The sequence below is a fragment of the Nerophis ophidion genome, linkage group LG01, assembly GCF_033978795.1.
Source record: "Nerophis ophidion isolate RoL-2023_Sa linkage group LG01, RoL_Noph_v1.0, whole genome shotgun sequence".
In the NCBI taxonomy this organism is placed as follows: Eukaryota; Metazoa; Chordata; class Actinopteri; order Syngnathiformes; family Syngnathidae; genus Nerophis; species Nerophis ophidion.
In genome coordinates this window covers 58,698,530-58,716,090 of record NC_084611.1, presented here as the reverse complement: position 1 = coordinate 58,716,090, position 17,561 = coordinate 58,698,530, and the positions used below count along the sequence as shown (strand labels likewise).

General features: G+C 40.5%; 1 protein-coding gene across 2 annotated transcripts in view; it reads right to left on the bottom strand.

The window, feature by feature from the left end:
• Positions 1-17,561, bottom strand: part of LOC133557619 (uncharacterized) — a 65,869-nt gene that overhangs the window by 19,688 nt on the left and 28,620 nt on the right. Inside the window, exons 1-3 of one of the 2 annotated variants that reach the window (XM_061908250.1) lie at positions 15,941-16,461; positions 15,505-15,869; positions 15,276-15,428 (exon numbers count right to left, since the gene is read on the bottom strand). In XM_061908250.1, the coding sequence (XP_061764234.1) occupies positions 15,276-15,428; positions 15,505-15,828 (477 nt within the window). In that variant the 5' untranslated portion in view covers positions 15,829-15,869; positions 15,941-16,461. Of the gene's footprint in view, positions 1-15,275; positions 15,429-15,504; positions 15,870-15,940; positions 16,462-17,561 lie in introns of those variants that run through there. The other variant, XM_061908259.1, reaches the window with a different exon arrangement.

The following is a 17,561-nucleotide window of genomic DNA, read 5'->3' as shown; positions in this document are numbered from 1 at the left end:
TTTTCGGTGAGAAAATTGTGGTAATAAGTCGCCTCTTACTGGAGATCAGCGGAGCTTCTGTCCTGCTGCAGCTTCGTGACTTCCCTCAGAGATTGGCGTCAACACACCCGTGGACACACCCCTCCGACTATCAGGTACTATTTAACTCACTAAAACACTAGCAACACAATAAAAAGATGAGTGATTTCCCAGAATTATCCTAGTAAATGTGTCTAAAAACATCTGAATCGCTCCCAATGCAATCTCCTTTTTTTTTTTTTACTTTTTTTTCTAGTTCTTCACTCTAAATTTCTTCATCCACAAATCTTTCACCCTCGCTCAAATTAATTGGGAAATTGTCGCTTTCTCGGTCCGAAAAGCTCTTGCTGCTGGACGCTCACATTGTAAAACAAGTGAGGATGTGGGGAGCCCTCACACCGGTGACATCCCGCGCACATCGTCTGCTACTTCTGGTAAAGGCAAAGTTTTTTTTATTAGCAACCAAAAGTTGATAACTTTATAGTCGATATACTCTACTAAATCCTTTCAGCAAAAATATGGCAATATCGCGAAATGATCAAGTATGACAGATAGAATGGACCTGCTATCCCCGTTTAAATAAGAAAATCTAATTTCAGTAGGACTTTAAGAGCGCAGATCGAGTCATAAACTGGTGGTGCCTAAACCAACGGCAATTTCAGCATGTAATCGATATGAGAGTGATTAGATCGCGATTTTTATTTTCTCAAAATATATTTATTCTTAATGTTTAAAAAAAATATGATAATTCCTTGGACAGAGGAAGACTAAGGGTAACACATGATTTCAATAAATAGTAGAAAGTAATTTTTGCGTTTGTATAGGTATTTAGTACTATTGACTTGGTTTTGATAAAATAATTGTATATAATATAAGAGAATAAGAAACTTGTTAAAATATTGTGCTAGTATTGTAAAACTGTAAATGGCAACCATCATAAATGCATTGAGAGGCAGCACGGTGACACAGGGGTTAGTGCGTGTGCCTCACAATATGAAAGTCCTGAGTAGTCCTGAGTTCAATCCCGGGCTGGGAATCTTTCTGTGTGGAGTTTGCATGTTCTCCCTGTGAATGCGTGGGTTCCCTCCGGGTACTCCGGCTTCCTCCCACCTCCAAAGACATGCCCCTCGGGATAGGTTGATTGGCAACACTAAATTATAATAATAATAATAATAATAATAATAATAATAATGGATTAGATTTATATCGCACTTTTCTATTGTTATATACTCAAAGCGCTCACAGAGAAGTGGGAACCCATCATTCATTCACACCTGGTGGTGGTAAGCTACATCTGTAGCCACAGCTGCCCTGGGGTAGACTGACGGAAGCGTGGCTGCAAGTTTGCGCCTACGGCCCCTCCGACCGCCACCAATCATTCATTCATCATTCATTCACCGGTGTGAGCGGCACCGGGGGCAAAGGGTGAAGTGTCCTGCCCAAGGACACAACGGCAGCGACTTTGATGTCCATAGGTGGGAAGCGAACCTGCAACCCTCAGGTTTCTGGCACGGCCGCTCTACCCACTACGCCATGCCGCCCTAGTGTGTGAATGTGAGTGTGAATGTTGTCTGTCTATCTGTGTTGGCCCTGTGATGAGGTGGCGACATGTCCAGAGTGTACGCCGCCTTCCGCCCGAATGCAGCTGGGATAGGCTCCAGCACCCCCCGCAATCCAAAAAGGGACAAGCGGTAAAAAATGAATGGATGGATAAATGCATTGAAACATTTACAGTTAGTGCACATGATCGGTCTTGTTATTGGGCAATCTCCCTAATGGATAATCAGTATTACCAGCAAAATCCTCGATTGGAACATTCAAAAAAGGAATAATTACAACTAGGGCTGGGCGATATATTGATATACGTGATATATCGCAGGTTTGTCTCTGTGCGATATAGAAAATGACTATATCGTAACATTCGAGTTGAGGCTGGGCGATATGGCCCTTTTTTAATATCTCGATATTTTTAGGCCCTATCGCGATATACGATATATATTACGATATTTTGCCTTGGCCTTGAATGAACACTTGATGCATATAATCACAGTAGTATGATGATTCTGTGTCTACATTAAAACATTCTTCTTCATACTGCATTCATATATGCTACTTTTAAACTTTCATGCAGAGAGGGAAATCACAACTAAGTCAATTGACCAAAAGTGTATTTATTAAAGTTATTAAGCAATGGCACAAACATTCATGTCATTTCCAAAACAGAAAGGGCAAGATTGTCAGAGACATTTTAAGTGCCAAATAAAAATGAGCTGCATAATAGGAAATCAAATAGTATTCGTCCTTCACTATGTGGTAGGTTACTACGGACTTTATGAAATTCTATTCATTCTCTAGGGAGTGACTTTTCAAATGATGCTACATATTAGCAGTAATGCTACTTTTTATAGCAACGCTTTTGCCCCACACTGTTCTGATTAACTATACATGAGAAGTATAATAGACTAATCTGGATAATAACTAGACATATAAAACTCTTAATTCTCAGTTTAGCCCGGGAGCTTTGTTTATTTGACCTCTTATTCAAACACCGGCAATTCCCACCTGCACTTCCGGTTCGTGAAGCGCAACACCCTTTTACAGCGGTAAGGATACTTTCAGAATAAAGGTTTCAGCCGTAAACATTACATCTCCCTTTAACAAAATAAGATGCGTATATGGATAATCAATGGCATGCAGAAAAACTGAGGCACTTAAATACAATTCGGAGCCACAACATTCGAGTCATAGTGTGCTGTAATTCTTTAGCAGTGCAAATAAAATCGGTACACCATATAGCATCAGAGGGTTAGGGTTAGAGGTTAGAGTTAGGGTAAGCAAAAGTGCTGCAGTATTTAAGTGTGTTTTACTTCTGGAACAAAATTAACAGCAGTCCACGTTTGCTTTTGGTAGATCGACCGTAGATAAGCTGGTGAACATATCACAACGTAACCTATTAATATAGTGCAATGTTACAAATCAGGTTCTTTTCTTCTTCTCTAATATTTTCTTTTTTTTCCCCCTTTTTTTTTTTTTTAAGTTTTAGGGCAGCGATCCGCCTACACCAGTGGTTCATAACATTGTTGGAGGTACCGAAACCCACCAGTTTCACATGTGCATTCACCAAACCCTTCTTTACTGAAAAATATTTTTCTTTTTTTCAAATTCAAGACAAAGTTATATGTTTTTTTTTTTACTGGTGCACACAATGAACCATGGATGAACATCACCTTGTTCAAAGAACAAAACTAACACAGTGCATGAACTCACAACTAATTACACACCTGCAAATCAGATGGAACATTAGAGGAAAGCATGGTTTCATGCTCTGCCTCACTTGTTGGCGGTGGCATGTCTCTGATGGCTCTCACCTTAAAGGCCTACTGAAATGAGATTTTCTTATTTAAACGGGGATAGCAGGTCCATTCTGTGTGTCATACTTGATCATTTCGCGATATTGCCATATTTTTGCTGAAAGGATTTAGTAGAGAACATCCACGATAAGGTTCGCAACTGGAGAAAAGCCCTGCCTCTACCGGAAGTCGCAGACGATGACGTCACACGTGTGGGGGCTCCTCACATATTCACATTGTTTATAATGGGAGCCTCCAACAAAAAGTGCTATTTGGACCGAGAAAACGACAATTTCCCCATTAATTTGAGCGAGGATGAAAGATTCGTGTTTGAGGATATTGATAGCGACGGATTAGAAAAAAAAAAAAAAAACGCGATTGCAATCGCGTTGCATTGAGACGGATTCATATGTTTTTAGAGACATTTACTAGGATAATTCTGGAAAATTCCTTATCCTTCTATTGTGTTGCTAGTGTTTTAGTGAGTTTAACAGTACCTGATAGTCGGAAGTGTACGTCCACGGCCGGGTGTTGACGCGCAGTGTCTCGGGGAAGTCGACGGCAGCTGTACGGGAGGCGCAAGCTCAGCTGATATCCGGTAAGTGGCGACTTTTTACACCACAATTTTGTCACCGAAACCTGCTGGTTGACAAGTGTTCGGGATCCATGTCCGCTGTGATCCATAGTAAAGTTTCAACTCCGTGAATTTTAAACAAGGAATCACCGTGTGTTTGTGTGGCTAAAGGCTAAAGCTTCCCAACTCCATCTTTGTACTTTGACTTCTCCAATATTAATTGAACAAATTGCAAAAGATTCAGCAACACAGATGTCCAAAATACTGTGTAATCATGCCGTTAAAGCAGACGACTTTTAGCTGTGTGTGTATGCAGCGCTCATATTCATAACAGCCCGTGACGTCACACGTACATGTCATCATTACGCGACGTTTTCAAGAAAAAAGTCCCGGGAAATTTAAAATTGCAATTTAGTAAACTAAAAAGGCCGTATTGGCATGTGTTGCAATGTTAATATTTCATCATTGATGTATAAACTATCAGACTAAGTGGTGGGTAGTACTGGGTTTCAGTAGGCCTTTAAGTGGGTCTGGTTTCAAACCGTTGGCTGTGAGCTTATGGCCAAAGTAGCTCACATCAGAAACACAAATGCGGCATTTCTCTGGATTCAGGCGTATGCCTCTCTCTCTGGTGCGGTCGAGCATTGCCCCGAGATTGCTGTCGTGTTCCTGCTTTGTTTTTCCAAACACGACGATGTCATTAACGATGCCAGGTACTCCTCTCAGGCCTTCGTATGTCTCATCCACCCTCCTCTGGAACTCGTCCTGGGCGGACACGATGCCGAAGGGCAGCCCGAGGAAACGGTATCTTCCGAATGTGGTGTTAAATGTAGTGAGCAGTGAGGATTCCTCACTTAACTTGATTGCCCAATACCCTGATCTTGCGTCTAGGATGCTGAAATACTTTGCCCCTGCTAATTTGGATGGCACGTCCTCCAGTGTGGGTAGGGGGTAATATGGCATCATTATTGTCTTGTTTAGGGGTCTTGGGTCTAGGCACACTCTAGAGTTTGTATGTCTTGGGCTTTTCGCACACTACTAGGGCATTAACCTAATGGCTGGGCTCAGTCACCTTGCATATTATTCTGTCCCTTTCCATGTTGTCTAGCTCTATTTTTAGGCGGTCTTTAAGAGCAAATGGTACCCTCCGTGGTGGGCAGACAACTGGTGCCACTTTGGGGTTTATCCTGAAATTGCATTCGCCCGGAAATGTGCCGATGCCTTTAAAAACATCCGAGTACTCACTTAGGATGTGGTCTGACTGGGTGCTGTTCCCTTCGTCACTGTTGACTGCGTACACTACTTTGATGAGTCCCAGGGCCTTGCAGGCTTTGTAGCCTCGGATGGGTGGGCCTTTACAATTCACTATGTAGAACTTTTCTGTGGTTGACTTAGCTTTGTATGTACTTGCTATTTTGCAGTAGCCATTCATTTCCAGCGCATATCTGCCATAACCTGTTTACTTACGGTCAGCGAACATTAATTTTGTGCTGGGCATTAGCGCATTAGTCTTTTGCTGGTATTACATTTGCTTGTGCCCCAGTATCCAGATCAAAAGTAAATTTTCTGTTGTGTGGCCCCAATCCAATAGCTGCATATGCACTTTCCTCATCTTCTTTCTCTGTACTGACAGTGTCCACAAATAGCTCTGAGCTATCGTCTTCATTGTCATCACCAACTGTATGGATTCCTCTGTGCACTGGACTTAGTTTTGCACACTTATGCATAGTGATTGAATTTTCGACACTTTAAACATTGTTTACCTTTTGCTGGGCACTCTTTTGATTTATTGTGGTGTCCTCCACACTTGCTGCAGACATTTTCATGCATTTTTGGGCTGTCATGGTGCTTGCTAGCTACCTTTAAGAAACTTGGCCTTTCAGGTTTGTGGTGGATTGTGTGTACTTTATGGCTACCGTTAGCCATGGCCTTTAGCTGCAATTGTGATAGCTCATGAGAGCGGGCTATATTGATCGTTTTTTCGAACGTGAGCTCTGGCCACAGGCTGATTAATTTTTTGCGCACTCTAGAAAGTTGGTAGCGAAAATTATACGGTCTCTGACCATCTCGTCGCTGTCTGTGTACTTACAGTATTTAACTAGTAGCTTGAGATCTGTCACAAAGTGCTCAAATGACTCAGTTTCATTGCGTCTTCTCCTGGAATTTATATCTTGCAAATATAGGATTTGCTTTCGGGGTGAGGTATTCTGAGAATCTGTCGTAGTATGTTTTTAGCAACTTAGCTTCATCTTCAGTCAGTGTCCATGTGTTGCTAATGTCCCGTCCTTTGTCGCCGATCCACAGCAGAAGAAAGCTGCATTTTTCCTCTTCTGCTATCTCTTTGAGTGGTCCTGTGAACATGAGTTGTGCATGTTGCTGGAATCTCAGCCACGCATCTGGTAGATTAGATGAATCCCATTCCATCTTCGGAGTAATAATAATGATATAATGGGTTGTACTTGTAAAACGCTTTTCTACCTTCAAGGTACTCAAAGCGCTTTGACACTACTTCCACATTTACCCATTCACACACACATTCACACACTGATGGAGGGAGCTGCCATGCAAGGCGCCAACCAGCACCCATCAGGAGCAAGGGTGAAGTGTCTTGCTCAGGACACAACGGACGTGACGAGGTTGGTTCTAGGTGGGATTTGAACCAGGGCCCCTCGGGTTGCGCACGGCCACTCTCCCAATGCGCCACGCCGTCCCTTAGGTACGCCAAACGCTTCCATTGTTGACTTTTTCACGCCTTTTTTTTTCCCGACTAGTTTTCTTTTTCTGGCGGGTCCGTCGTCTCATTACTTTCACTCTGACACCATGTTGTGGTTAGCTATACACGAGAAGTATAATAGACTAATCTGGATAATAACTGGACATATAAAACTCTTAATTCTCAGTTTAGCCCGGGAGCTTTGTTTATTTTACCGCAATCCCCACCTGTACTTCCGGTTTGGGAAGCACAACATCCTGTTACAGCAGTAAGGATACTTTCACAATAAAGGTTTCAGCCGTAAACATTACACACACTTGACAAATTACGGTTGTCTGTTCGACATATTCCCACTTGAGGCCGAACCACCGCCAGACGATGGACCCCCTGCTGTTTTTATTGGGAATTAAGTCTTCCTTCATTTGTTGCCAGATCCGCACCTTCTTTCTCTTGTATTACTACCACTCGTACGGCTACATTAGCATCACAGCAAACGTTACCCAGTCTGCTACCTCTCTGCTAGGCGAGGGCGTATACGTATGTGACGTATGACGTGACAGTAAGTGACGTGTGTAAGTTTGTGTGCTTGCTTGTCTATGAGAAAGAGAGACACGAAAGAGTGAGAAGAGCTTGGAGTGTAATGCCCGGATCTAAAAGAACTGCGTGAGAACGTATACTCGAATATTACAATATAGTCATTTTCTATATCGCACAGAGACAAACCTGCGATATATCGTGTATATCGATATATCGCCCAGCCCTAATTCGAGTATACGTTCTCACGCAGTTGTTTTGAGCTGCGGGCATTACACTACAGGCTCTGCTCACTCCTTCTTGTGTCTCCTTCTCACAGAGTGTAAGCGCAGGTTCTTACATACGTCACATACTGTCATGTCATACGTCACATACATATACGTCCTCGCCCAGCAGAGAAGTAGCAGCGTGGCTAACGTTAGCCTTGATGCTAGCGAAGTGTTGCGAAGGTGCGAAAGAAAGTGCGAATCTGGTAACAAATGAAGGAAAAATTAATTCCCAAAAAAGACAGCACGGGGTCCATCGTCTGGCAGTGGATCGGCTTTAAGTGGGAATATGTCGAATAGACAACTTTAATTTGTCAAGTGTGGGGCACAAGCGTTGCTACCAAAAATAGCCTTACTGCTAATATGTAGCATCATTTGAAAAGTCACCTGCTAATAACTTTAATAAATACAGTTTTGGTAAATTGACTTAGTTGTGATTTCCTTCTCTGCATGAAGGTTTCAAATGATCATATATTACTGCAGTATGAAAAAATTTTTTTAATGTAGACACATAGAATCATCATACTGCTGTGATTATATGTATCAAGTATTCATTGAAGGCTAAGGCAAAATACCGAGATATATATCATACATCGCCGTATGGCCTAAACCAGGGGTGCCCATTACGTCGATTGCGAGCTACCAGTCGACCGCGGGGGGTGAGTCAGTCGATCTCCAGCCAGGCTTTTAAAAAAAATAGACCTAAAAATTAGTGATCATCAATCTTCACCAAGACGTCACTTAAATGACATTCACGGTACCGGAAGGTCTTGTGAGATGACGCTGGCTGCTGCAAGATCATTATTATGAAAATATGACCGAGAGGAAGGCGAGAAACACTTTTTATTTCAACAGACTCTCGCGCCGTACCTTCCGTCAAAACTCTAAAGGCCGACTGCACATTTCCTATCTTCACAATAAAAGCCCTGCTTCATGCTGCATGCGCTAACTAGATACAGAGTCTCGGAAAACTGGCGTGCACAAGCGATCCCTCAGAAAGCTGGCGTGCACATCACTTGTGCACGCCAGCTTTCCGAGACTCTTATTTTGTTAGCGCAGGCAGCATGAAGCAGGGCTTTTATTGTTAAGATAGGAAATGTGCAGTCGGCCTTTAGAGTTTTGACGGACGGGACGGCACGAAAGTCTGTTGAAATAAAAAGTGTTTCTCGCCTTCCTCTCTGTCATTTTTTCATAATAATGAACTGGCAGCAGCCAGCGTCATCTCACAAGACCCTCGGGTGCCGTGAATGTCGATCAAGCAAGCTACGGAATTTGCCGCCAATGTTTTTCTTGTAAACTGTATGGAAGCTGGATGAATTAGATGCCAAAAACCAACCACTTTCATGTGGTATTGTACAGAAAGGACAACTTTTTTTCTCCTCCATTTGAAAATGTGGGCGTTATCATCATTACTGTCTGATTCCAATCAATGCAAGTCATCAGAATCAGGTAATACACCAACTTATATTCTTGTCTTCGTGAAAGAAAGACATCTATATGTGTTACACATGCTTGTATTATCATTAAACACATGTAACTTGTTTACAAAAATGTCTCTTTCATAAATAAATAAATATAAATGATATATATAAATGAGGTAGATCCCATCGAGTTGGTCAATTGAAAAGTAGCTCGCCTGCAGAAAAAGTGTGGGCACCCCTGGGCTAAACATATCCCGATATTAAAAAAAGGCCATATCGCCTAGTCCTAATTACAACAAAAGCATATAATGAGAAAAAGCTTAAATGTAAATCCTAGGGGTGTTACGGTACATGTATTTGTATTGAACTGTTTCGGTAAGGGGGTTTCAGTTCGGTGCGGAGGCGTACCGAATGAGTTTCCACACAACATATTAAGTAGCGTAAACAATACTCAAAATGCCGGACATTTGAGGCATTTTGAGTATTTTGAGTATGGTCAGTCTATCCTAGCCCGGGCTCGGATAGACTGACCATACGTCTTCTTTTCACCGGACATGTCCTCCTTTGCGGGGCTGTCAGGGCAGAGTTTCTTAAATGCCTCAAATGTCCGGCATTTTGAGTTATGGTTGCGTGTATTAACAATGTACGTTCAAGGTTAAGAAGGGGTAAAAAACAAACATTGTGCGCGCAGCATTATTCGTGAGGGAGGGGCAGAGAGTGAAAGAGTTATGATAAACGCGCATGCGTCGCAAGCACTGCTTTTTATCCAGTGATTTATCAGATTTAATTTTTTATTATCTATAACAGGGGTGTCAAAAGTGTGCCGCGGAGGCCAGTTGCAGCCCACAGCTAATGTTTAAAAGGCCCACGGCACATTCTAAAAATACTATTAAAATAAACAAAAACATATCAAAAGTGAAATAAAAAGCTTGAAGGTTAAATTTAATTTAGAAAAAGTTGCAATGCTGACTAATAAAAAAGCTGTTTTTTTTTCAAACTGTCATTGCTCAAAACATAATATTGAATCAAAATCAATGTTATTATGAATTATTGACCTATCCGAGGTTCCGATTACTTCACATCAAATATTCCAGTAAGAAAAACATGTTTGGTGGAAGATTTTGCAAATTTGGTAAATAAATAACCCCAAAAATTATATTTTGTTGTTTTCTTACTGTACCGAAAATGAACCGAACCGTGACCTCTGAACCGAGGTATGTACGGGACCGAAATTTTTGTGTACTGTTACACCCCTAGTAAATACTAAGTATGGAAAAACATAAGCGGATAACTTTTTTAAGCCTCTTGAGCAGTCTATTTTATAACACATTACATAATGACGTAATATTTAGGTTTATCCAACATAATAATCGTGATTATTAATTATACTTTCAGGAAATACCAAAGATGTTAGAAACCTAGAAAAGTAAAACAGGGAAAGGTAATGAAAGTGAAGATTTTCATGGCCAGGAAGATGTTTTTTGTGCAGTTTAAAACCTAAGTGGCTGTTGGAAAATTGCAGGGTTAAATTTTTCAAACAAAAAAAGAATACAACTACAACACACGCTTATGTAACCTTTAGTGGCTTATGTAAAATTTATGCTTCCTAAACTTTCACAATTATTCATTGTATCGAATAGAAATTGGTACTCTGGCTGAGGAAATTGTCTGTCATTAAGGCTTGTCACTCACTGCTAATACACGCATGGAGCGTGTACACATACTCAAAAGGAGTCCCAAAAAAGCAACATACAATTTGCTGAGATGTTGTTATGATACAATATAAATTCAATGATAGCCATCTAAGTAGTGATCATAAGCTAGCAACACAAGAAGCTAAATTCTAATTTAAGGTGTAAGGTGTGATACTGCTCGTGCGGATGTTAAAACAGCACGTGAGATTCTAATGCCTTGGCTGGTATTATAAAAAGTAAACATTTTTTTTTACAATTACTGTTTCAAAGAGAAAGGAAATCTGGGGCACAGAATCAATTGTAAGTTTGCATTAATGCTCTCCTCTGTTACATTGTAAAACCAAATTCTTAGCTCAACTACAAACAGCAGAAGCCTCAATATTATAAACTTATGAGAGGGACAAGCAGTAGAAAATGGATGGATGGATTTGTGTGGAAAAAAAATATTGGCAAACTGTGTAATTGCCATTTGTATGACTTGCCATTGAATTCCAAAGTCTTACGTTCCAAAGTTATCTTGCAAAAGTTGCAGTCTGCTTTAGGGCTGGGCGACAGAGACGTGCAGTCAGGGGCGGCAGGTGAGGCCATGCCTCACCTGCCATCTTGGAAAGAAAAAAATGTAAAAAGAAAAAAAAAAAATGTTATATTGTTATATGTGTCCAGTGATTATACTATAAAGTTATTTTCCATTTAACTTCACCAGTTTAAAATTATTTTTTATTCAAAATCGCTTAATTTTCACATACGCCGTTCAAATACTGAAAATTACTTGCGATGAGTCACAGCCAGCTGAGCCTCCCTGTCACCATGGATTGTGCAATGACTCGGCTAACTGCTGGACTGCTGTGCAGTGAGACCGTATTGCTATATGAATTATATTATACATTTCCATAATTTAGTTAGCTGAGGTATATAATGTACAGTGTATTTTGTCAACAACTGTATTTGTGTAAAGTAGTTCTTGTGCTGGGCAATCATAAAACGGCTGCGAAATATGTACAATGTGAGGCACCTGTTCTCCGGCCTCCTGGTGGTAGAGGACGCTAGTGATCCCAGAGATCATTCTTGCACTACTCGGCTAGGCCTGCATGGGGACATCTGAAGCCGGTATGTTTTAAAGTTGTCGTTTGCCTGCATATCGTAAAAACAACCGTCCAACATTTTACAACTAATTGTAAACTTATAAGTGCCGACCACCAGGACCGAGTTGCGATGAAAGAGTGTGTCGATGTTGAGATATTACGCCAAGTTTGTAAGTCTGTTTGCTAATAGTAGTTACTAGCCGTACCCATGTATTTTCTATGGGGGGTTAGCATCGGGTTTTAATCCTGTTTCTGCCAATGTTTCTGATCCGATTGAATTAAGATTTATGTTGAGTCTTTATTTTGGGTACTTAAACATGGTGACTGAGTACTGTGGAGTTTTAAGGCCATCTGCATTTTTTATGCTACAGTAAAGATAATGAATGAACACGGCCGCTAGAGCGAGGTTACACCTGTCATAGTGAAAACACTGGGTACTGTTGTGTTAGTTATTTTGTACATACATGTGATTATTTTATATTGTTAATGTTAGCAGTATTATCACTAATAATGATAATAATAAGTGTAATTTATTTATACTATACTAGCTAAAGTACCTGCTACATTAAGTTAAAGTACCAATGATTGCCACACACACACTAGGTGTGGTGAAATTTGTCCTCTGCATTTGACCCATCCCCTTGTTCACCCCCTGGGAGGTGAGTGGAGCAGTGAGCAGCAGCGGCCGGGAATCATTTTTGGTGATTTAACCCCCAATTCCAACCCTTGATGCTGAGTGACAAGCAGGGAAGAATATGAGCTTTTAAACGTAACCCGTTAACTGCTGCCAATCAAATGGTGAATAAGATACTCTATAGGGTTCATATGTTTATAAATCTGACTGTGATGAAGTCAGTGCCTCACCAGCCACGAACCCCACCGCACGTCACTGCTGGGCGATATAGAAAATGACTATTGTGATATTCGAGGACACGTTCTCACGCAGTTGCTCTTAGCTGCGGGCATTACACTACAGGCTCTTCCCACTCTTTCTAGTCTGTCCTTCTCACAGACAGCAAGCACACCTTCTTGCATACGTCAGATACATATACTCCCTCGCGGAGCAGAGGTAGCAGCATGGGTTATGTTAGCTGTGGTGCGAGTGGTAATACGAGAGAAAGAAGGTGCGAATCTGGTGACAAATGAAGGAAGAATTAATTTTGAAGAACAACAGCTGGGGCCCATAGTCTGGCGGTGGTTTGGCTTCAAGTGGGAATATGTCAAACAGACACCCGTTATTTGTCAAGTGTGGGGCTAAAGCGTTGCAAAAAAAAGTAGCATTACTGCTAATGTGTAACATCATTTGAAAATGTCAACATCACCATTCGGTGCCACCAACAAAATGCCGAGGCCACCATTTCCACATCAACACCGTATGAAAAAAATTGTCAACAACAAAAGGAGATAACGTCCGCAGTAACCTACCACATGGCAATTTGATTTCCTATTTTGCAGCTCATTTTCATTTGACACTAATTGAAGTATCTTGTGTGACATCATGCACAAAATTGCACTAATAGTTTGTTTTAAATTGTCTCTGACAATCTTGCACTTTCTGTTTTGAAATGACATGAATGTTAGTGCCACTGCTTAAAAACTGTTTAATAAATACATTTTTGGTCAATTGACTTAGTAGTGAATTCCCTCTCTGCATGAAAGTTTAACATGAGCATATATTAATGCAGTATGAACAAGAATGTTTTAATGTAGACACATAGAATCATCATACTGCTGTGATTATATGCATCAAGTGTTCATTCAAGGCTAAGGCAAAATATCGAGATATGTCGTGTATCGTGACATGGCCTAAAAATATCGAAATATTTAAAAAAAGGCCATATCGCCTAGCCCTAGTGTGCTTTATATCAAATGTTTACACGTGACAAAAATAACCTCAAAGTCGCCCATAGTGGAGGAAAGCACAATATTTACACCCTCAAAAATCAATAGGTTTTACTTATGTGAAAAAAAAGTTTATTATGAATGTATTTTACATAAACATACCGTTAATATATTTGTAAGACCTTTCCTTGTCGTATTTAAGACTTTTTACAAGATTTTAATTAAGATTTAAGACATTTCAATAGGTTAAATTACATCCATCCATCCATTTTCTACCGCTTATTCCCTTTTGGGGTGGCGGGGGGCGCTGGCGCCTATCTCAGCTACAATCGGGCAGAAGGTGGGGTACACCCTGGACAGGTCGCCACCTCATCGCAGGGCCAACACAGATAGACAGACAACATTCACACTCACATTATTGGATATTAGACTATTTAAGAACCGGTGGATAACCTGGTGTATTAACGAGTATTAAAAGGTAATTTAGGTATGGTTCTGATTTACTCAAAAAATTTACTCATATTGCGCCGTAGGAACCTGACTTGTTTGTAACCAAACAATCACTTGTGGTCAACTCCATTTTCCAACACGGCCCGTAATGGGACAAAAAAGTATTTAGTCAGCCACCGATTGTGCAAGTTCTCCCACTTAAAAATGAAGACAGAGGTCTGTAATTTTCATCATAGGTACACTTCAACTGTGAGAGACAGAATGTGAAAAAAAATCCAGGAATTCAAATTGTAGGAATTTTAAATAATTTATTTGTAAATTATGGTGGAAAATAAGTATTGGGTCAACCATTCAAAGCTCTCACTGATGGAAGGAGGTTTTGGCTCAAAATTTCACGATACATGGCCCCATTCATTCTTAACACGGATCAATCGTCCTGTCCCCTTAGCAGAAAAACAACCCCAAAGCATGATGTTTCCACCCCCATGCTTCACAGTAGGTGTGGTGTTTTTGGGATGCAACTCAGTATTCTTCTTCCTCTAAACATGATTAGTTGAGTTTATACCAAAAAGTTCTATTTTGTTTCATCTGACCACATGACATTATCCCAATCCTCTGCTGTATCATCCATGTATCCATTTTGGTATAAACTCAACTCGTTGTGTTTGGAGGAATAAGAATACTGAGTTGCATCCCAAGAACACCATACCTACTGTGAAGCATGGGGGTGGAAACATCATGCTTTGGGGCTGTTTTTCTGCTAAGGGGACAGGATGATTGATTCGTGTTAAGGAAAGAATGAATGGGGCCATGTATCGTGAGATTTTGAGCCAAAACCTCCTTCCATCAGTGAGGGCTTTGAATGGTTGACCGAATACTTATTTTCCACCATAATTTACAAATAAATTATTTAAAATTCCTACAATGTGAATTCCTGGATTTTTTTTCACATTCTGTCTCTCACAGTTGAAGTGTACCTATGATGAAAATTACAGACCTCTGTCATCATTTTAAGTGGGAGAACTTGTACAATCGATGGCTGACTAATTACTTTTTTGCCCCACTGTAGATAATGGATGGATGGATTAACAAACAATTATTGTTGTAATTTTGATGGCCTTTGGTGCAGATTAACAAACCATACATTATTGTTGTAATTTTGATAGCCTTTGGTGCAAAGTAATACAAACCCATACTGTACCTCTTGGTGGAAAGGGAGCTCAACCATGACTCATGGATGGCGATAGAAATGTTTTGCAAATTTAAGCATAGTATGCTTATTCTAACATTACATTACTATTGTATTGATTGATATTGACAAATGTACTAACCGGGTGGTTTGACACAAATACATTGGGATGACCATTTGTATGCTTCAGCAGAGCTTTCACTCGTCGCTTCAGAGGATGATGGTCTTCCAGCAATTCTTGATCTGATCTGCGGATTGGAGCCTCTCTTGCAACAGGTGGCTTAAACATATTGCACTGGGTGAACATAAATACAAATATTAATAATCACGAGAAACATAAGACAGCGGATAGGCCATTGTCTAAGTCTTACCTTTAACACAACGCTGGGGCATTGTTGCTGCTGCAAAAATGTATTTACTCTGTTCCTGAGAGTTGAGGCTACACAATCTGGTCCGGGTTGTTCCTTCTCACTCAGTTTCATCTTCTTCGGAGCAATAGCAGCTTTCTTTCCAAAAATGTGTTCCTCAGTGTGTCGAAGCATAATCTTTTTTCTCGTCAGCTGTGGATCAGATTTCGAACGTTCCCCACCAGAGTGCAGCGTTTCTGCATCATTGCTGTCAAAACTACTGGGAGCGCTCGCTGCAATGTAATCAATGTGTGTTTGGAAAACTGTGCTCGTATTCCTCGGATCCATTCTTTAATTCAAGTCTCTCTCAACAGTATGTCTGGTGCGTTCTAGAAAGTGGAAACAGAGGTGGAACATGATCATAAATAAAGTTTACATGCAAAATGCTCCTTTTACTTACCCTCTTCGTGGAGTAGCCTGCTCCCCTACCGTGCTACGTTCAGAGCAACATTTGTAGTCATCTCAAACGAGTACAAATAGTACAGTAAATAGCACACAACAGTTGTAAGTAGTACAAAGCAAATTACATGTTTAGCTTGGGAGCTAACATCTGTCTGACCGTTAACGGGGATTAAATGTCCGTTTCGTATTCCGACAAATTAATATGTTTAGGTCACACACATCATAGTCCCGGTTCGGTTTTTGCTTTAAAACGTGTAACATGAATGTGAGCATTATTTGGGAAAGAACGTTCACGGTCAATTAAAGCTAGCTTTATTTTCCTGAAAGGAACGGACAAACACGAGACTGCTTCGATGGTCCAGTAGGTGGGTTGACTACGTCACAGCGCCCCCTACTGGGTGGAAGAATTCACGCGCAGCTGACTTGTTCAGGTAAAGCCTGGGAGTTTAAGGAGAACCGCACTTAAAAAAAAAAAAAATCATCATTCATTCAACATTTAACATGTGCTTCTCTACGCAAAACTGGTCCACTTACGGGTGATCTCAATAGGTACACCCATCCTACATGTGGTAGTATTTGTTTCAGATATGCTTAACAAGCATTGACATTGATTAAATATAAAACACGCTCTATTCCCACACCTTTTACTGAACACTCAATCATAAAATAACTTTTACAAATGTATATGTTCACTTCCTGTGTTTGTGAAAGAAAAAGAAGGTGTTGAAAACCAAATATCAATAAGCAAATAGTTTAAAATGACACCGATGTTTAAAATAAGGCAACCAGTAAGATGAAAAGGAACTGAAGTAATGATATATATACAGTACATGCCAAAAATGTGGACACACCTTCTCATTCAATAGGTTTTATTTTTTTGCATGATTGTCACTGAAGGCATCAAAACGATGAATGAACATATGATAAATGGGTTATACTTATAAAGCGCTTTTCAACCTTTAAGGTACTCAAAGCGCTTTGACACTATTTCCACATTCACACACTGATGGCGGGAGCTGCCATGCAAGGCCCTGACCACGACCTATCAGGAGCAAGGGTGAAGTGTCTAGCTCAAGGAAACAACGGATGTAACAAGGTTGGTAGAAGGTGGGGATTGAACCAGGAAACCTCAGGTTGCTGGCACAGCCACTCCCCCAACCGCGCCGTGCTGTCCCCACATGAGGAGTTTTGTACTTAACAAAAAGAGGTGAAATAACTGAAAACTTGTTTTATATTCTGGTTTCTTTGAAAAAAAAAAAAAAGCCACACTTTGCTCTGATTACTGCTTTGCACACTCTTGGCATTCTCTCGATGACCTTCAAGAGGTAGTCACCTGAAAGGGTTTTCACTTCACAGGTGTCATAGTTTTGATGCCTTCAGTGACAATCTACAACAGGGGTGTCAAATTCATTTTACATCGGGGGCCACATGGAGAAAAATCTACTCCCAAGTGGGCCGGACTAGGAAAATTACAGCACGATAACTTGAAAATATAAACAAACATCAGATTGTTTTCTTTGTTCAAAAACAGAACAAGAGTGCACATTCTGAAAATGTAAAAATGATAATGTTTTTTTTTTTACACTTACATGTTGTGGTTAATAGTATTCTACCTTTAT